The following is a 21301-nucleotide window of genomic DNA, read 5'->3' as shown; positions in this document are numbered from 1 at the left end:
AAAAAGCTTAAATAATTCTTTGTGTGTATTCTAAATAAACAAGTATTATTTCATCATATTTTTGAAATATAATAATAATAATTTTTATTATCAGCAGCTGAGAAAACTGCCAAAGTACCAAAATATTTTTTATTTGTTGAGACTGTTGCCCTGAACTAAACTCCTGAAAGTCTGTGCCTGCTGTGACTCTCAGAGCTTTGTCAGTCAACACAGTTCACACTATCACCCATCCCCCCCCCCCCGTTTTAGCACCTAGTAGTGGCTTAATGTACATAACAAAAGGTGGCCTAATGGGTTGCAAATTACCCCAGCACTGCCATTTGGCAGCCTCTGGTAGAAAAAGGGGGTATATGAAAACCCTGGTAGTTCTAGTGTTAGGTGTCTCTGGCAGCTGATAGAGTTGGTCATTGCCACTCATGTCCAGTGTCTGCTGCTCCCTCAGGTCATCCTCAGTCTGGGCAGGATGTTCTGGCTCTGACATGGTGTCATCAGCTTGTACAGGAGAGTTCCTGGATGTTGATGCTGATGCGCCACCACCAAGTGAAGTAGATAGATTGCACACTGAGAAAATGAGATCAGAAGTTTAACACCCGTCTTGTTCGTGTGCAGTCCATCTCTCCTAAAAGGTTCTCTCTTCCCAAAAAACAAGTTAAAGTTGTCAATGTAGTTCAGTAAGTTCAGGGACGGTGATGTTTGGCTCGCGTCTCACTATGAGTTTTGGGTTTGTTACCCCATTAACAGTGTCATCTCCAAAGAGCAGGGTGTCTGCAGTAGGTTTGTTAGGGTTTTGGGACTGGCTGACACTTCTGGCACTTTCTGTGCTGTGTTCACTGCGTTTGTGATTCTCACGAAGGGCATGCAGTGGTTCAAATCTGTTTTTCAGCTGAAGTGAATAAGTCCGGTATTCTGGTCTGGGTCTGTGCTGTGCTCTCTCAGCAGCAGTGTTAAGTTTAGCAGCTGAATTTCCTGGACCAGCTGTGGTACCAGGAGTAGAAGACAAGACTACAGAGCTATACAAAACACGGCGCTTGGGTCTAGCTTCAATCTGCACGCATTGCCTGTCTCTAGCTATACTGACAGCAGTGTTGCCATCCACTCGATCCTCTGGCCTGGATTTATGTCCCTCCACTGTCCGCTGCTCTATTAGGTCCTCAGCCCGCTGTCTGCTGCCCGTACTCCCACTCACTGTTACTCCTCGCACAGCTCCGAAATGCTAGTCCTTAAACTTTGATAGCAGGGTCAGAAAATCCCTTTCCAAAGCTGACATTTTCAGTAGAAGTCCGTAACAATTCTGACAGCACGTGTTGAACAAAATGATGAGGCATTTCACAAGTTTCTTCTACTGTAGCCTGATGAAAATGTCCTAGTTGTTGGAACAGTCCTGGTTCTTAGAGCAATCACACTAATTTAAAAAGTATCAAAAGCAGAAGATATCCAGTTTTGGCTTCGTAGTGCTGCTGACTTGTGTATATTAATACGCTCAGATACTCTATCACAGAAAAACAAGTAGGTTTCGAAAAAATAAAAGGAAAGAAATAGAAGATGGCAGAGCTAAGCAGCAAAGCGTCCAATAGCCAATTAACAGAGCTACATATTTGTTTAAACTAATATTTCTATACGTACAATAAGTACTACCAGGTAATGTGCTCCGAAGAACTACAAATACAAGCTGTTTTCAATAGTAATATTTTGTGATGTGTTGTGAATACCAATATATTTTGACACGTCCATCTGTGTAACACCCTACTCTTGTTTAGCAGCATCCACATTTAAAACCAGGCTGCTTTTTGGTATGTGACACAACACAGGTCGGACAGTCAGAATGTGTGCGTGAGAACACGTGTTAAATACTAAAATACAGGTATAATCACAAGGTGACCCAAAAAATAAAACATAAAACATTCCCCTCAAGAAAAATGTAAGATAGGGCATTCATGAGTAGATTTGGGTGTGTTGCAGCTGTACAAACTACTCTGCAGAATTGAAATGGACATCCTACGTTCCAATCCAGTCATCTTGCAGGCTGTGGCTTTGAAGCTGCAGGTGACAGGACAAGGGGAAAGTGGAGATAGAGGTGGAGACTAAGTGCGTATTAGTAAACCGTTGTGTAATAAACAAAGTTGATGGTATATATTGACATCTAAATCACTATTAAGGCATTAGGGGATTTTTTCCCCCCTTGGATGTAACTTGTCTTTACTTTAATTGACAACCAGAGGGGGACTATAAGAAGATTATACGTCAAAACTGCTATTCATTCTCTTTAGTTTGGGGCAATGACACAAAACAATGGTAAGACGTCTCAAAGTGAAGAATGTGCATAAAAAATACTTGTTCTCATATGAATCACTCTTTAGTTATAAATACCCTCACATCAGACATTTTAAAATGAGAGACCACCATGCACATTAGCCTCACATTGAAATTACTACAGAACAGAGAGAAAGCAAGAAAAATCTTCACTGTTCAGTAACTGCATTATATATATAAAAAATATGAGTCATAATTTACTTCACATGACTTAGGTCTTCTGATATCTGGACTACGACGATAAACACTTATGAAGCTGAGCCTTTAGTTCCTTTAAGTTATTTATTACACCGAAAAGGTATATTATCTGAGCCGACGTTTAATCATAGAATAAAATCTGCTGACTAACCATGACATGCTTTTTCTGGCTGCTGTTTGAAGAGGGAAACAAAGGAAGGTTTGTCTGAAAATGTATCACTATCTTTGAGGACAAACTGACCAGCAGGTTTTGGTGATGAACGTTTGTTTACGAGGGGGGGGTGTGGGCAAATACAAACGTGTTCACCTTCATGTGGAAGAAGAAAGGCAAAATATTTAGCCAGAAGCTTGACAGTGTCACGTTTTGATTCTGAGTGAGAGGACACTGTCGACTGCTTTACCCAGGTTCACAGTTTGCTGACTATGCTGTCTTTAACAGTGTCCCCAAGCTGGAACTGGACTGGACTGCACTAACTGTATAGATTTGCATTAGCAGCACAGGTCACAACAGACAGAGTAACCACTACCTGAAAAAACACAGTATTTCTGTTTAACAGTTAAACCCGGCTGACTATAACAACACAAGCTTTTAAAGGTGCAATGGTAAATCTCATACACGCATACAGAACTGGAAACATAGGTGATATTATGGGAAATGTTACATGAATCATAATAGATGTCCTGTGTTTAAAAAAGGCACAAAATGTGACATTAACCACATGTCTAAATTATTCTCAGTGACTTTTAATAAAAAAAAGGATGTGTGTTTTGAATCCAAATGAACGATTGCCCCACCAGTACTGAGATAGCAGTGATGCTTGTTGCAAATGCTTTTCAACCTGTGGTGGACTGTGGAGACCCAAAATGAGATTTGCGTTCTCACTGTTCATCGGCTTGTTTTTATTGACATCATTATTAAAGGTGCACTTGACAATGAAAAATGAGAGAGCGAAAGTTCACACAAAAATCTGATTAAACAGCATCCGTTTGATAAAAACAGCCCCCAGGTAACAGTTCATAGTTCATAGGATCGTTATAGGATCTAACATCTAATCAAAGCTGTGTAGAAATGGTTCGTGTCCTGTTTCTCTCAGAAACTTCATCAGATCTTCTGGACTAAGTCCCATGGTGGCAGCGTTAGTCATGGGGTGGAAGTACTCTCTCTTGTGGCCTCCATTGACAAGGTCACTGTCCAGAATGAACTTCATGCTCTGGTCTTTATCACAGAACAGAGACAGAGCTGTGGCACAGCCCTGGCCCACCTTCAGCTTCTCCAGCATCATTCCCTCATCGGCAAAGCTTCTTGGCCAGGTCACCGAGGTTCACCTGTCGTTCATGACGAACAGAGACCAGCCACAGGCCCTTTTTCTTCTTGTCTTTTAAGAAGAGGATCTTGGTGATGACCCCATTGAGATGCTCCACATGCGGCATCATCTCCTCCACAGTGAAAACCTGGTGAGAAATAAATACCCAGTGTATATTTATCTGAAAGGGGCAGATATTTATAAACCTCAGATCTACTCAAATGTGCTATTTAACAATGATTATACACACACAAATGAGTATATATATACACACAGTTTAAATCTAAACTAAATGATATATTTACGCGGATTGCATTTGTTTTATCGGTGATTTGGCGCCGTTTGGTGGACACAGCTGGAACTACAACTGAAAATACACTGCAGCTGTTTGGCGGTTCACTGAGTGAGTTACAGACTGAAGAGGACGGGAAAAACGGGGCTGAATTTGTTATGGACAGAGGTATTCCATGGGTCCACAGCGATTGACAGAATAATTCTCAAAATAATTCTCAGTGTTTATTTCATGATGATGAATGAATTTACCTCCGGGTGCTCCACGCAGTCAAACTCAATATTCAGGTTTTTAGAAAACTCTCTAAGTCTGTCCGAAGTTCTGGGGAGGGCATCGCGTAAAGAGCAGGTCAGATGACCTACAAAAATAAAGTAAATCTCTGTAGTGTGTAATTAAACTCTTACAGTGCGTTCACTGCTGACTGGAGAGTCAAACCCAAATGCCTCCCTGCTCCCTACACTACAGAGTGCGCTGGTGAAGTTTTATATTCTACACACAAATAGTTCCGTTTATTTTCAGTATGGTGCTTCACACCGGTGGCCATATCCCAGCCTGCTCTAATTTAGACATAAAGTGAGCAGTTTAGGACAGGGGACGGTGTTTGTAACTTTGACGGAGCAGAAGAAACCATTTGACATCGAGCCATGTTTATTCAGTCAATTATATCAAAATATATATATATATATACACGTGTGTGCGCACAAAATGAATGTAGTTCCCAAGGCCCAATATTTCCCCTATATTTCCTAGGCCCTTGAAGACTCGAATGTCTACATCTCTATCTATCTGTCAAATTAGACATTTAGTTCAGTGTGTGTAGAACATAGACTGTCAAAACCATACCAAAACAGGTGTTTTTTGGCCATACTTTTTGGACATTCAGAGCCATCTTAGACTGACCTTGTGTCTCCAGTGCAGTGCAGTAGGGAAGCCTTTTCAGAATTAAATATGAAGACTTTTAGAAAAAGGAAATGTGAGTAAATTTAGAAGCCCCAAAAGCTCACTTCTTTCTTTAGTGTATATGCACAGCTGAACGTATGTGTCCACACAGTGTAGCTGAATTGACTCAGTATGGACAGACTACAAGCCTTTGGAAACGAGGTATATGACCTCTGTTGTCTGTGGACCTCAGTGGTAAAGAAGTCCAGGCTGTCTGCAACACTCTTTATAACTTAATTGTGATGGAGTTTATATGGAAAAGCTGTTTAAGTGATTTTTTTAAAATCAGCTTAGTTTCTGTGTGGAAAGACTGGGCTCCGAATCTTTTTATTCTGATGGTTTTTTATTCTGTTCTCAAAATGGGAGAATTCACTTTACAGCAGGCAGCCAGTGGTGTGAGGCTGAAACTGATTTAATCGGATTATCTGGTTTCTACTGTTGGAGTTGGCTTTGTAGGAAGTGCTGTAGATAATGCATTAAAATAATCCAGACACAACATGCAACAGTTTATAATTTGTTAAGTTTATTATGTTTATTTGAACGGCAGTGTGTTTATACCGGTTTATGTATAAAATATTGATATTCGACCATAACGGCTGAAACAATTACGCAACCAAAGTACAATTTGAGCTACGTTCAGTTTATTAAAATTAAGGATAGGTTTACAGTTAAGAATAGGGTTTTTTAGGGTTAGATTTAAGGATAGGTTTAGGGTTAGCTTTAGATATTACCAATAGCATTAATTAAGTACAAAACCAGCCATTTCTAACCTTATTGAACTTAAAATCAAGTTAGGTTCAGGTATAAGGTTAAGGTTAGGGCTAGGCCTGTCACAATTGCCAATTTTTTTGTGTGTGTGTTTGACATATTCTCTAATAAACTAATAAATTAATAAATAAATGAGCAGAATAGTTGTGATAAACTATATTATTGTCATTTTAAGACTATAATAATGTAAGATGTATTAATATAATAAGCCAATAATGCAATTACAACCGTTTTAAATATCATACATTTTTTGCAAAAACCTATTAAGAATATTCAGACCTTGCTACTGGAACATCAAAATGTCTAATTAAATATAACATTAATTATATAAAATAATTCACAGTTTTTAAACAGATCCATCAAAATGTTGATAAAGTAATTATTGTAACATGCCTAGGGCTAGGTGCTTTAAATTACTTTAAGTGTCAAGTTTAGGTTAGGGCTATGTTCAGGGTTAGGTTTAGGATTAGATGTTAGCGATACTGTAAACGTAGAAAAAAACAATGCGGTTTCTTGTTGTGAAAGTTAGAATTAGGTTTAGATTAGGATTAAGTTTAGATTAGAATTAGGTTTAAATTAGGATTAGGTTTAGATTAGAATTAGGTTTAGATTAGGATTAGGTTTAGATTGGGATTAGGTTTAGAGTAGTATTAGATTTAGATTAGGTTTAGGAAAAGTTGTAAGGGTGATTTTTCATGCTGGATAGCCAGAATGTCATGTGAATACTAATGAATATATTTAGTACACACTTTATGACTATCTGATAGGTTTAGTACACACTGTATAGATCCTGGGAATGGGCTTTTAGTAAAACTCGTACCAAAGTATTTTGGGACCAGTCTGCGTCTGCACATTTACCAGCCTCTACATGTTATACTTACCCATGGTTTTGACATAGAGACGTTGTGGGTCAGAGCAGATGGTTTAACCAGTCTTACCTGTGAGTTTACAGTGTTGTATGTTTGATTAGCTACAAACTCTGTTCACTAACGCTCAGCTAAAATATTGTTGAAATGTGTGGTGTGCCTAAACTGTAAACGGAGAACGCCCATTTTTACAATACTGTGAGAAATATATCCTAAATATGTAAAATCCTGATGCTGGCTAGATGTTTGTGAACCAGGGGTGCTGCAGGATGTTCTCCAGGGAAGGTCTGGATCGTGGCCGTTTGTCCAAACAGCATTCCAGCAGATCCCGACAGCCTGCAGAGAGACAAAGACAGACAGTGAGATGTTTTACTCTGTGTCTAGTGGCTTCTATTCTGTCTATTAATGAATAGTTTGTTTATTATGTGTCATCTGCTTTGAGACTTGACGAACACTTTTCAAACTAGGGACATTCTGGACGTGAAATGATCATGTACTACTGTGTTACTGTGTTTATGTGTGTGATTCTTACCTAGGGAAAGATACCAGGGGATGTAGAGCTCCTGGCTGACGATATCCGTGGGGTTGTTAAAGGGAAATCTTCCATTCAGAAGGACGAACTGTGTGACTCCGATCTGCCACACTGTGAACGGCTCAGCGTTGTAAGCGTGATCGTCAAACCACTCGGGAGGAGAGTAGACCTCCGTTCCTTCAGAGGAGAACAGTGAAGTTAAACTTTAACCGGTGAACGCCATAAACTTTTTGTCAATTGACTGTTACTTGATTGTTTTCTAGAAAGTGAAGTTGTGGTGGCGTCCATTGCTAATCCTTACCACCAAAGTCGCTGTAGGGGTCTTCTGTTAAAAAGCTCCCACAGCCAAAGTCCAGGATCCACAGACGCAGACCTTCAGGGACACTCTGGATTAGGATGTTGTCCAGTTTGATGTCTCGATGGACGACTCCTTTGGAGTGGATGTCGATCATGGCCTGGACCAGCTGCTTCAGGATTTCCTGAACGTGAAAAAGAAGATGGAGTTAAATCAATTACAGCAGGACATTAAAGGTTCTGCTCTTGACGATGTGCTTTCTGGCACCGCAGGACAAACTGTTCTGAAACTTGGGCTGAAATACATTGGGTAGTGCTTTAAATGACTGTTTTATACGACTGACCCATTCTGTGGAACATAAATTGGTTCATTTAGGGACATTTGATTTATTAATGAATAATCAATCACTGGATGAGGAAGGTTTGATACGTGTTGGTGGTAAAAACGACAGCAGCATTGTGTCTCACCTTGGCTTCCTCCTCATCTAAGTATCCTCCTCTGGCCTCCAGGTAATCTACCAGGTCCATGGATGGCACTGGACGCTCCATTACCACCACCACCTCATCCTGAAGTTCTAGCCAGTCCAGAATCCCAACAGAGAAGCGCTGCGTATCTGTGGCATCATCCTCATTTGCCCCAGCGATGGACATCAGCACTACTTCCAGAGGATCCTCCCTCTGTTCTCCATCCACTGTCTGTAACAGAACACAGCTGTTTTAATATCAGTCCAAAAAGTAGTAAAGTCCGATTTCCTCAGCAACAAACACATGGATCTACACAAGAGGGCAGCAAAGAGCTTAACGGTGCTAAAGAGCCTTAGCAATGACACAGAGGTACTTACTTAGCAATGATCTTACCTGTCTGTCTTCTACATTGGTCCATACAACCCACCTTCCAAAAGCTCCTCCCACCTTCATGATATGTCATCAGAAGGCAGTTGTCCTACTCATTAAACTGAAAGATCTCACTCTTATGACAGTTTTGGCACCACAAGAGGTTAGTCGACATGTTTATAACAGCCTCCATTTTCCATTTTGGTGAGAGCACCACTTTAAGTTATTTTCTGACCTGAGGCTTCTGTTCCTCGTGTGTTAAAATGAGCCCTGGCTGAGGCTCCACAGAGTCACTCATGGGCTGCTGAGCTGAATGAGGCATTAAAAGAACTCACCACAGTAGTGCGTGTCACATGGTCTGCGGGGATGTGTTTGATAGCCACCTGTAAGTTTAAAACAAAAACTGGATTTAACAAATGCCATTGCTTTTTAGTGTCAAATTGCAGAAGTGACCTTTGGTTTTCCCGCACTATAAAGTAAATGTTTTGATATTTACAGGTAGCCCGTCTTCTCTGCGGATGCCAGCGAACACTGAGCCGTATCCTCCTTTCCCTAGACAGTCCTGCCCTTATACAGCAGCTCCAGCACACCTACAAGGAGAGGAAAGGGTTAAAGGGAAGCTCCTCCAAATGTCAGACATGTCTGAGATGTTAAAGGGTACGATATGAAGAAAGTCATCCAGAGTGAGTTGATGTTTGTTGCTGCTTTCTGGAGAGACTTACAGGTGATAGGTGTCTCTCAAAGCCACATCACAGTAATTTGTTTTGTGAACAGATGTTTGAGTTTCATGAAGTTTGTTTCACAATGGCCACAATTTTACTCAGATCAACATCATATATCAGAGCCCAGAAGATATGTGGACATTCACTCTGGATGACTTTTACATCTACAGAACTGTTGACGCCATATTTCTCACGTCTCAAGGTGGTGTCATTCAAAACATCGTCATCTGATTCAGTGTCCAGCTCCTCGCTCCACTCCTCAGATGAAACACCCTCCACAGAGGAACTGTCCTCAGAAGAAACACCCTCCTCGGACGAACTGTCCTCAGGCGAAACATCCTCCTCGGACGAACTGTCCTCAGGCGAAACGCCCTCCTCGGACGAACTGTCCTCAGAAGAAACACCCTCAGGTGAATCTTCTTCAGTGGAAACCGAGGCGGGTGATGTGCTGGAGCTCTGTCCCTCTTCCTCCTCCCATGCACTGGCAGCTCTCTGCTCCTCATCCCTCTCCACGTCCTCCACCTTCCATCTCTTTCTCTGACTGCAGCAGAGCTTGCTCCTCCTCCTCTTCTTGCCTCTCTGGACAAGGCCGGTGTTCACAGGAATATCGTTGGACCTCAGGGCCTCTAGGGGCGCTGGGTCATCGTCGTTTGCCCCTGTGGAACAAGACAAGATCGGGAAAAAAATCTGCAATTATGCATTTAGTGAAAGAGGATAAATTTAGACCTCCATGTTAACATTACATAGCCTACGCAGATTGAACAGCTAGAGGACAACTGGAGATTCCTATTAAAAGTCCACTAGGATATTTCTAAATCCATTAATAATAATTAATAATTAATAATAATAATTAATAACTAATAATCTAAGTCCACCAGGATATTTCTAGGATATTGTATATTTCTAAAGCACTATGTTTCAAGGGCCCCTATATTTCAAGGACCCTATGTTTCCAGTCCTAGCCCCCACCCCTTGAAGACTGATGTAGATATTGTTAGCTTTCTAGCTATATCTAGTAACAAACTTAAAATGATTTGTGCCCACAAACAAATTTTTACATTTTACTACAGCTCCAGGGTTTCATAAATAAATAAATTTCTTAAAGCATCCCTAAACTCTAAAGTTTAATCTTGTGGTTTTTTCTCACAGCTAGTTACAAATTTAAATATAAACAAAACGATACTTCATTTCATTACTGGGCTTTTCCTGCATAAATAATTCTGTAACACATGTTCCTTTTACATGCTCCTCCAATTTTCACAGAGAGTTCATTATAGAGAAGAGATTTGTGTCCAAAATTCTGACAGAACTCACTTTTCCTGGGGCACAGAACGGTTCTGGACATCGTTATCTCGAAGCAAGTGTCAACTCGATCGATCCAACTCTGTTTGTGTTGTGATTCGAATTCTGCATCTCTGGGCAGATTCGGTGATGATGTCATCAACTGTCACAAAACTGACCCACAGTCGGAATCCTGTGGTCGCGGTGGAGGCAGTGGACACTAGAGTTAATGCAATCACACAGTGACAAAATGGAGGACAGGATTTTAGGGGTTAGTAGTGAATAGTGATCAAAATGAATTAATTGAATCCAAAGTATACATTCCTATTTCTCATTATCTCCACACTACTGTGCACTTACAGTGATGTAAGAATGAGTGGAAATTATATTAAAGCATTGGGAATATGTTTATTTCTGAATGGTTGATATATGAAACATCTTCAGTGAAACATCTTCAGTGGGAACAGTGGTTCATGACAGACTGAAGTCTGATTGAAATTCTGTTCCTCTTTGCTCTCAGTGACCTCTTCATTCCCTCTCTATTTTCTTTAATTCCAACTTCTGAATGTAACATTAGAGAGCGTAAAACATCTGTTTCTGCAAAGTTTATGTTGCTTAATAAGTTTCTACAGAGTGCTGTTAGCTATTTGTTCTCAGTCCAGAAGAGACATTGATGTGTTTAAAACTACTAACGTTACTTGAGCAGAGAAGAGCTCTGAGTCTGAGTTTAAACAAAGGCGCTGGGAGCTAAGTGAGGCTTACTAAGCCCTGCATTTAGCATTTTAAATGTTCCGAGATGTCTTTACATGGTTCAGTCCAAACAGGAAAGTTAATAAGCAGTTAAATCGGCCTCGAAATAGGTTAAAACTAACACTAAACACCCACGGAAATGATTTATTTTCGATGACAAAGCTTTTAAAGAGGATTGTTTTGCTGTCTGTTGCTAGACAGCTAGCTGAAGTTGTTTGGCCTCACTGTTTTTGTCCAGTTTCTCAATGTTAAACTAGACACCGGATGAAATACAGTGCAAATTAATAAATAAATCAGGCCAGCATATTTTCATTGAGTCTCTACATAGCTGCCAATGAACAAATTAGGCAATGTGTTGAATATAGCTCTCACCACAGCTAGTACACTACTTTAAAGGTGCAGTAGGCGTTTTTATTTCATTTCATGACTAGTATCAATACACCAAAATAAGTACAACATGATTAAAAACAGTTATTTCACAAACTTTGTCAGTACAAGTGCTTTCCGTGCCTGAGAAAAGCTGTTTGACAAACAGCAGTTTGGCCCAGCCGGCCTGTCTGTTTTTGTGGTTCATCTGATTGGCCTCCGGAGGTCTAACTAATGCACGAGTGCATTTCTCAGGGTTTGGGATGTGTGACATCTAATGGCAAAGTAACTAAACTGTAATAACATGCAAGCACTTCAATGAGATTTACCATTGCACCTTTAAAAGCTTGTGTTGTTATAGTCAGCCGGGTTTAACTGTTAAACAGAATTACTGTGTTTTTTCTGGTAGGGGTTACTCTGTCTGTTGTGACCTGTGCTGCTAATGCAAATCTATACAGTTAGTGCAGTCCAGTCCAGTTCCAGCTTGGGGCCACTGTGAAAGACTGCATAGTCAGCAAACTGTGAACCTGGGTAAAGCAGTCGACAGTGTCCTCTCACTCAGAATCAAAACGTGACACTGTCAAGCTTCTGGTTAAATGTTTTGCCTTTCTTCTTCTACATGAAGGTGAACACGTTTGTGTTTGCCCACATCCCCCCCTCGTAAACAAACGCTCATCACCAAAACCTGCTGGTCAGTTTGTCCTCAGAGATAGTGATACATTTTCAGACAAACCTTCCTTTGCTTCCCTCTTCAAACAGCAGCCAGAAAAAGCATGTCATGGTTAGTCAGCAGATTTTATTCTATGATTAAACATCGGCTCAGAATAATTTTAGGTGTAATAAATAACTTAAAGGAACTAAAGGCTCAGCTTCATAAGTGTTTATCATCGTAGTCCAGATATCAGAAGACCTAAGTCATGTGAGGTAAATTATCACTCATATTTTTTAAGTATATAATGCAGTTACTGAACAGTGAATATTTTTCTTGCTTTCTCTCTGTTCTGTAGTAATTTCAATGTGAGGCTAATGTGCATGGTGGTCTCTCATTTTAAAATGTCTGATGTGAGGGTATTTATAACTATAGAGTGATTCATATGAGAACAAGTATGTTTTTATGCACATTCTTCACTTTGAGACGTCTTACCATTGTTTTGTGTCATTGCCCCAAACTAAAGAGAATGAATAGCAGTTTTGACGTATATTCTTCTTATAGTCCCCCTCTGGTTGTCAATTAAAGTAAAGACAAGTTACATCCAAGGGGGGTAAAATCCCCTAATGCCTTAATAGTGATTTAGATGTCAATATATACCATCAACTTTGCTTATTACACAACAGTTTACTAATACGCATTTAGTCTCCACCTCTATCTCCACTTTCCCTTTGTCCTGTCACCTGCAGCTTCAAAGCCACAGCCTGCAAGATGACTGGATTGGAACGTAGGATGTCCATTTCAACTCTGCAGAGTAGTTTGTACAGCTGCAACACACCCAAATCTACTCACAAATGCCCTATCTTACATTTTTCTTGTGGGTCATGTTTTATGTTTTATTTTTTGGGTCACCTTGTGATTATACCTGTATTTTAGTATTTAACACGTGTTCTCACGCACACATTCTGACTGTCCGACCTGTGTTGTGTCACATACCAAAAAGCAGCCTGGTTTTAAATGTGGATGCTGCTAAACAGGAGTAGGGTGTTACACAGATGGACGTGTCAAAATATATTGGTATTCACAACACATCACAAAATATTACTATTGAAAACAGCTTGTATTTGTAGTTCTTCAGAGCACATTACCTGGTAGTACTTATTGTACGTATAGAAATATTAGTTTAAACAAGTATGTAGGTCTGTTAATTGGCTATTTGAATGTCAGATCGCTATAATCTGAAAATGAACCTGATATCTGATATAAGGCATCTGTTGACACGGCCACAAACAGAACTGTTTCAGGATATCGGTATGATAGACAGAATGATAACTTTAATGATCACTGAGGGTAGTTGATGTTACAGACTCTCAAAGCCAATCAAGACACCAGTTAACAGGACGTTATAGGAAACACAATAAACACACACTATAAACATGCTACAATAAGGACAAGGTATAATAAATGAATACAATATAAAATAAAGTGCAATGCAAATGAATAGATCAATACTGCAGTAGTTCACTCCCTGAGTAGAGCTCTGAACTATAGTGCATTAGTAATGTATTCATTCTTTTTTATTTTTTTCTCTCTCTCTCTCTCTCTCTCTAGGATCCCAGCTGAATACCTTTTGGATACAAATTTATTTGCATATGTAAATAGGGTTTCCTAGCTTTGAAAGCCTCCTGTTTTTTTCCGTATTCGATTCCTCTGAGCTCATTTAAAGAAATGTTTTTAAAGATTTTAACTAACTCTTCACATACTGAGAGCAACACCGCAGGAGAAATGCTAGCACAGGCTTCCAGTATCCGCAGTTTCAGGTGCTGCACATCTTGATGGTATGGTGTGGTATATGGGGTACAAAGACAGTGGGGCCATTCTTCATCAATGGAATCCTCAAGGCCACTGGATATGCGAAATTGCTACATGATGATGTGTTTCCATCTTTATGCACTGAAGCTGGCACGTTCCCTGAGTTTTTCCAGCAAGACGGTGCACCACCACATTATGGGTGTCAGGTCAGAGCATTCCTAGATGAACAGTTATCTGGAAAGTGGATTGGTCATCGTTGGCCAGTTGAATGGCCCCCAAGGTCTCCTGATCTGACCCCCTTAGACTTTTATCTTTGGGGTCATCTGAAGGCAATTATCTATGCTGTGAAACTACAGATACTGGAAGCCTGTGCTAGCATTTCTCCTGCTCTGTTGCTGTCAGTGTGTGAAGAGTGGGAGAAGAAGGTTGCATTGACAATCCAACACAATGGGCAGCACTTTGACCCATTTTATAAGTGATCAGAAACTTGTAAATAACTCATGAAAGAGTTGCATTTAATAAAGTTGCATTAAAACCAAGCACACTATTGTCTGTCTTGTAAAATTCCCAATAAGTTTGATGTGTCACATGACCCTCTTCACATTGAAAATACAAAAGTTGGATTCAAAATGGCCGCCATGGTCACCACCCATCTTGAAAAGATTCCCCCCTCCCTTATACTAATGTGCCACAAACAGGAAGTTAATATCACCAACCATTCTCATTTTATTAAGGTGTATCCACATAAATAGCCCACCATGTAGTTGTTTCTGACTTTCAGGTGACTTTTATCTCCACTCCAAATGACAATGCTGAGATTGTGAAGCCAACCTGTTAATTAACACTTTACTGCCCCAATCTTGTAATAGAGATCAGTGGGTGTATGTGCACTTGTACCAGAAAGGTCAGTATTCCATAATTAATGTACATTGATTTAAATATTCGCTCACAGTACATGTCGATAGTACTAGTGTTTTATAGTTATGTAGAATAAGGGAGAAAGCTGTGGATGGCACACTGGCTAAAGACGGTAATGCAACCCTATACACAAAGGAGTGGAAATTTAATCCTCACTCAGCACTGGTTGCAAAGCCTTCATCTCGTCTTCCTCAAACCCTGCATTAAAATAATCATAATAATAATCTGTATATGAGTCGCCAATTCACCTACCAACGTGTGTTTTTTGCACTGTGGGAGGAAACCGAAGCACCCGGAGGAAACCCACGCGAACACAAGGAGAACACACCACACTCCTCACAGACAGTCACCCGGAGCGGGACACAAACCCACAACCTCCAGGTCCTTGGAGCTGTGTGACTGCGACACTACCTGCTGCACCACCATGCCGCCTTTCAAAGTTTTTGTACCTCTTTATTATTTACCAATTACTATATTGAAAAGTTACTTTCAAAATAGGAGCTAAAAATATTAGGTTTTTGATTATCTAACTTGGTCTTCCATCCATCTACTGGCCAAAAGTATGGGTCAGATGATAACTACATTCATGCTGCTTTGGGACCTTAACCCTAGACTGGAGCTGCTCTAGTTTCTCTTCTATTTATATACAGCTGATTTAACACTCATGCACACACCTGATGCCCATCTGTTCATTGTTATGCTATCTTGTCTAGTTAGCATCATGTGAAGTTCTTCTCTTTGTGTTTATGGTCGGCTGTATTCAGTGTATATTCTTCACTGGTTTCACAGTGTTTGTATATCTGTTCTTAATGTAGATCTGTGTTGAAGAATATCAGTTTGTTCTGCTGTATACAAGTTATGATAAGGAATGACGATAAGCAACACTAGATAGACCAAATATTATATTATAGGATTATAACTTATAGCTGATTCTTCTAATTTTGGTTGATTCTTTAAGGATGACGTGAGCATCTCATTCGCACCATGCTAGCGAGAGAGTGTTCTACTGCTGTGCAGGCTGACGATGCACATCAAGCCCTCCTGGAGGCTATGCAAAACAAGTTTATCGGTGAGTAGTGCGTCAGTTTGGCGTGGTCTCATACATTTCCTGTATAAAAATAGGACCCAGTCACACCATCCCAATGAGGAAGGACTAGTGCCATCTAAAGCCAAATTAGGATCGCTTTTCATCTTCTGTGAAAATTATACAAACTGAAATGATTATATTCACCTACAGCATTTTGAAACATGTCAAGTTCAGAGACCTTTGGAAAAAGGGAAAATATGGGCATCCCCAGTCAAAATAGTCAGTTCTTTATTTCAAATGTTATTTATGTGATTTCACTTGTAATTGTTCAAATTTAGGTTAAAATGATGTACTACATTTTAAACAAAATCAAACATGTACAGGGGTTGGACAATGAAACTGAAAACACAACTGAACTGTCCGTCGGGAGCTCCACATGGTCAATATACACGGCCATGCTGCTATAGCCAAACCTTTGGTCACTCATGCCAATGCCAAACGTCAGTTTCAATGGTGCAAGGAGCGCAAATCTTGGGCTATGGACAATGTGAAACATGTATTGTTATCTGAGTCCACCTTTAATGTTTACCCCACATCCGGCAGAGTTACGGTGTGGAGAAGCCCCAAAGAAGCGGACAGACTTCAGACAGTTGCATGCCCAGAGTGAAGCATGATCATGGCATTCCCTTGGCCCAATACTTGTGCTAGATGGGCACATCACTGCCAAGGTCTACCGAACCATTCTGGAGGACCATGTGCATCCAAATGTTCAAACATTGTATTCTGAATGCGGTGCCGTGTTTCAGGACGACAATGCACCAATACACACAGCAAGACTGGTGAAAGATCGGTTTAATGAACATGAAAGTGAAGTTGAACATCTCCCATGGCCTGCACAGTCACCAGATCTAAATATTATTGAGCCACTTTGGGGTGTTTTGGAGGAGCGAGTCAGGAAACGTTTTCCTCCACCAGCATCACGTAGTGACCTGGCCACTATCCTGCAAGAAGAATGGCTTAAAATCCCTCTAACCATTGTGCAGGACTTGAATATGTCATTCCCAAGATGAATTGACGCTGTATTGGCCGCAAAAGGAGGCCCTACACCATACTAATAAATTATTGTGGTCTAAAACCAGGTGTTTCAGTTTCATTGTCCAACGCCTGTAAGTCATTGATAATGCAAAAAGCATTTGTATTTTTTTTATTACCATTTATAATTTTAATATTTTAACTTGAAAATATTTTGTAAAAATGTAAACGCCTGTTCACACTGTCTTTTGTATTTTATGCTTATTTTTTATTATTTAAAAAAAAGGTATTGTTTGTTAACTTTTGTTGAAAATGCATTAAATTTGAGCTTTTTTATAGTGTTGTTTCTTTTATATGTTTTTGATAAAACCATTTATTTGATTAATAGAGAAAAAATAATAGAGACTAATTGATTATGAAAATAAACTTTAGTTGCAGCCGTAGAGGTTTCGCTGTAATTCTGATATGGTGCAGGATCCAATTATAATACAGCATTAAATATTTCCCCCCTTAACTTATAGTATTTTAATTCATCATATTAGAATATTGGAATATTCACTGAATCCTGAATTCAGTTTTTAAATTACCAAAGATGTTACTGATTGTCACTTGTGCTGGTATCGAAAAGCCATTGTGCTACAATGTGCCTTGTTAAGAGTGCTTTTTGCTTGCTATATTTTATTTGGCTTCTTCTCTGTGGAGCTCTCTTACGGCCTCACAGTGCCAGCTCCACATGGTCAGTCGGCAGCGCAGACAAGGAATGACTCTTACAGCCAAAGGCATTGGATACACGACACAAACTACAGGCGACAGTAAGCCACAAATGGCCTGACGGTATCTGACAGCTGACAGTTGATTTTGTGTGTCATGGTCTTTAAAAAAAAAAACATAAGAAAACGATTAAGTACTTTGTCTTTTTTAAGAAGCAATACTCTGAAACAGGGAGTGGACACTGAGTTAATGTGTATTGTGTTATCTGTTAGCTTTCATCACAGATTTGCATCTTCTCTGTGAATCTTAGCCTTGAAACGTACCCCATAGATACTCAATGTCTTGTACCAGTGGGGCAATAAGTAGATGGTCCAGGGTCAGTGGATATACAAATTAGAAGCTTCACACATATTAGAGTGCACTACATCTTTTTACAATCACTGCTAGCCCCAGTTAGTAATGAGATTTTTGTTATTTAATTACAGGGAAATTAACTCACAAAACACTTTTACAGCAGATCAAATTTTCTTGGCAAAGTCATCTGTGGAAATTTCAGCCAAACTGTCACTTACAGGAGTAGAAAATCATACAAAAAGTCAAACTGTACTATACTATGACCAATGGAATGACATGCATTTGCTTTTACTTGCATAAAAATCATGACAGACTTGGGCAGCTGGCATTTTCCTCCATTGCATTGAGAATCCAATTACATTGGTTTAATGGACGTTTTTAAAGTGGCAGTTTGGCTTCACATGTCTCCTAGGAAGATTGATGCCACTGTGTGTGACTGATCTGTGATTGAGTTTTTTTTATTATTATATATTTCTATATTAAAACTGGTGCTTATTGGTGGTGAAAATGGAGCGACCATAGGCTAATTTGACTTACTGTGTGTGTGTGTTTTACAGGCTCTCCATGTCTGGCCAGTGAGGATGGTGTACTGGGTGGAGTCATTGTTCTGAGATGCTGTAGATGTGGAGATGATCAGAGCTCTGATGGTTTCTGGGCTCTGCTGGGTATGTGTTCTATTTTCTTTAACAGAGGACTATTCTGAATTGAGGATTGTGTCTGTGCAACAAATTATAATGAATAGTGAGAACAGTGTCAAAAAAGGAAGACAGGACTGTGTTTTTTTTGGGGGGGATGCACATGTTCATAAGATGCTGTATCATCATGGTAAATTTCCATCAGGTAGTTTCCTCCGGGTGCTGCGGTTTCCTTCCACAGTCCAAAAACAAACTTTGGTAGTGGATTGGCGACTCAAAATTGTCCGTAGGTGTGAGTGTGTGAGTGAATGTGTGAGTGTGTGTTGCCTTGTGAAGGACTGGCGCCCCCTCCAGGGTGTATTCCTGCCTTGCGCCCTATGATTCCAGGTAGGCTCTGGACCCACCAAGACCCTGAACTGGATAAGGGTTACAGATAATGGATGGATGGATGGACTGGGCAGGCACCCCTTGCCCAAGTTTTTTTGTTTTCCTCACAGAATGCGTGTAGTCCTGGAACCTTGTTGTCTTGCATGTAGACCAAGTGTAATTTCTCACCACAGATTCTAATGATATTCATGTCAGGGCACTATGAGGGTCATTCAGTTTCTTGACTTACTTTTACAAATTTACTTTACCAGTACAAATTTACCAGTATTTGCTAATTTTTCATGGTCTCTTTTTTCCATCTCCTTGTGAATTCCCATGCCCCGGGCAGCCACAAACCACTAAACATAATGGCTGCTTTCCTTATTAGTAGGCAAGTTTTTATTCTTTTTCACCAAATGTGGTTTGTAAGTTAGCTTGCTGGCTTCTGCTGTGTTTAATATGAAAAGGTTGTTTCCTAAGCCCCAGCCACATGAACAACAAAGTGACCACACTATTGTTTGTTCCTGGTTCTGAAGAACTATAATACAGTGAGCAGCTCTGCCCTATTCTACTACTTACAGATTCATTCACATTCTCATACTGTCTCACTCTTTCTCTCTGTCTCTCTTCAGACTCATATATCCAGACTGCCTCTTGGAGCTGTCGCTGGACAATCACTGGCGATTGAAGGTGGAGTGTGTCGGCTGGGGGCTATGAATGCATAAATGAATGCAGATATTATTCAACAGCAATATGCTTATGGTAAATCATGGACTGAGGAATTGGGTGTGAATGTGAACTTCTTTCTCTTATTATCGCTATATAAGAGATTTGTCTTTGAGGGCAAAGTAATGGTTAAAATATTTAAGCATACCATGTATTTTATTCAAATCTTTAACCATTAAAAGATGGAACAAGCTTTTTAATTAATTACTAGTTGCAACTGCACCAACATAAAGTATGGAGAAAACATATGAAATTACTTTAAATTATAGTGGTTTACCACCGTCAAAATGAAAGTAAACCATATTTTCTTTCACTATGACCATCTGTTTACCCACTGTTAACCTGCGCAATCAGTTAATAGGCTTGTAGTGGGTGCAATTTAAGCTTCTTTTCAGGTATGAAATACCTCATGGTACCAGCTTGTAACTTAATTTACAGTCTCACTCAGTCAGTCACTCACTCAGTCACTCACTCACTCACTCACTCACATACTCACTTACTGTTAGCAAAATGCTCCAGAAGGGGCGCTATACCGTGCTTTGACTCAGTGACACCACGTGTCCTTGTTAAAATATTTTTTCTATCAAAACAGAATTAACTTTACATTAGTGTTTGTTCTGATTTTACATGGGGCTGTGGATGAGTAATACACCTAGTTTGGCAGCTTTCTTGGTTATTTCTTATAATTCCATTTGTCGGGATTGTCCTATGTTTCATTTACAATTAAAATAATGAATTAATTATATTTATACCTGTGAAGCTTGTTTATAAAGTGACACAGGCAATAGATCTGATTACTCTGGTACAGATATGAGACTGCAGGCCGCACGCTAAAGTAAACACAGCTAAACAACATGTAATTATCATAGTTTTATGTTACTGCAACTATATTTAAAGAGCTACATGAAAAATTAGGTCAATTTTATAGAGTCAGTTTTATTATATCTATATATTTTATATATTTACTGGCACAAAGATAGAGGGGTGTAAGGGGAATACACGTGATATTACGATGGATTGTTGCAATGATTATCACAAACGCTACATAGTCTATGTTATTGTTGACATTTCAATGTTAAAAAATTAAATAAATAATTACATTTTCATGCTTTCCATTGTCATTCAGTCAATCTTCACCACCTATTACTTCTCTCAGCTTTCACTGGTTCATTTCTTTCTATCCTTTAAAACGTCCGCATGCAGATAAGTGTTTTTTCAGAAAAGTCTGTAATCTGAGGCAGCCATTCGTTTACTTTTTAAGAAAAATTATTTCTGCCTAAAATGGCCTTTATTCAGCTCACAATTGCGGTAGGCAGGTTTACGTTGTTTTGGAATGGTGGTGTGAAACAGTTAGAGTTTTGAAAGATTTCCAATAAAACTGTAATTAAAAACCAAATACAGATTTTTGTTTTGTTTCCGTAAAGTCGGCAATACCATGTTTTACTGTGTCTTTGGAATCCATTGTATTTTTTTGTTTTGTTTTTGTTTTCAAGAGAGTTGATGGGGCATGAAATGCAAATGCTATTGTATTATAGGCTCACAACTCTGTGTTAGAACTATGAGCAGTATTGTCTACTGTTTTTATACTCTCTTGGCCTTTCACTCTTGAGGCTCA

At 39.6% G+C, this 21301-nt stretch overlaps 3 protein-coding genes and 1 pseudogene across 6 annotated transcripts in view; 1 reads left to right on the top strand and 3 right to left on the bottom strand.

Annotated features, from left to right (window-relative positions):
- LOC136665913 (uncharacterized) overlaps positions 1-20704 on the top strand; it is a 34983-nt gene extending 14279 nt beyond the window's left edge. Inside the window, exons 6-8 of one of the 2 annotated variants that reach the window (XR_010795323.1) lie at positions 15794-15904; positions 18517-18624; positions 19593-20704. The gene's annotated coding sequence lies outside the window, so the exon portion shown is untranslated. Of the gene's footprint in view, positions 1-13716; positions 15119-15793; positions 15905-18516; positions 18625-19592 lie in introns of those variants that run through there. The other variant, XR_010795324.1, reaches the window with a different exon arrangement.
- LOC136665915 (prolyl-tRNA synthetase associated domain-containing protein 1-like) lies at positions 90-4497 on the bottom strand (annotated as a pseudogene).
- Positions 4685-8659, bottom strand: LOC136665614 (serine/threonine-protein kinase pim-2-like). Its single transcript, XM_066643262.1, has 5 exons — positions 8573-8659; positions 7972-8199; positions 7511-7688; positions 7210-7386; positions 4685-7013 (listed from the first exon to the last, which is right to left on the bottom strand). The coding sequence occupies exons 1-5, from the start codon at positions 8657-8659 to the stop codon at positions 6916-6918; spliced, it is 768 nt and encodes a 255-aa protein (XP_066499359.1). The 3' UTR covers positions 4685-6915.
- On the bottom strand, positions 8410-10741 carry LOC136665914 (zinc finger CCHC domain-containing protein 10-like). Of its 3 annotated transcripts, XR_010795325.1 has the most exons (4): positions 10374-10741; positions 9254-9715; positions 8834-8927; positions 8410-8720 (listed from the first exon to the last, which is right to left on the bottom strand). XR_010795325.1 is itself a non-coding variant. In XM_066643781.1 (3 exons), exons 1-3 carry the CDS (start codon positions 10498-10500, stop codon positions 8890-8892), a joined length of 627 nt encoding a protein of 208 aa, XP_066499878.1. In that variant the 5' UTR covers positions 10501-10741; the 3' UTR covers positions 8410-8889. The 3 variants fall into 3 exon arrangements, 2 of the variants coding, with proteins under 2 accessions (XP_066499878.1, XP_066499877.1); XM_066643781.1 differs by having other exon boundaries at positions 8410-8927; XM_066643780.1 differs by having other exon boundaries at positions 8410-9715.
- Positions 20705-21301: the final 597 nt, after the last annotated feature.

The sequence above is a fragment of the Hoplias malabaricus genome, chromosome 14 (genome assembly GCF_029633855.1).
Source record: "Hoplias malabaricus isolate fHopMal1 chromosome 14, fHopMal1.hap1, whole genome shotgun sequence".
Taxonomy (NCBI): domain Eukaryota; kingdom Metazoa; phylum Chordata; class Actinopteri; order Characiformes; family Erythrinidae; genus Hoplias; species Hoplias malabaricus.
Note: the sequence above shows the minus strand (reverse complement) of the source record. Positions and strands in the feature narration are given on the sequence as shown.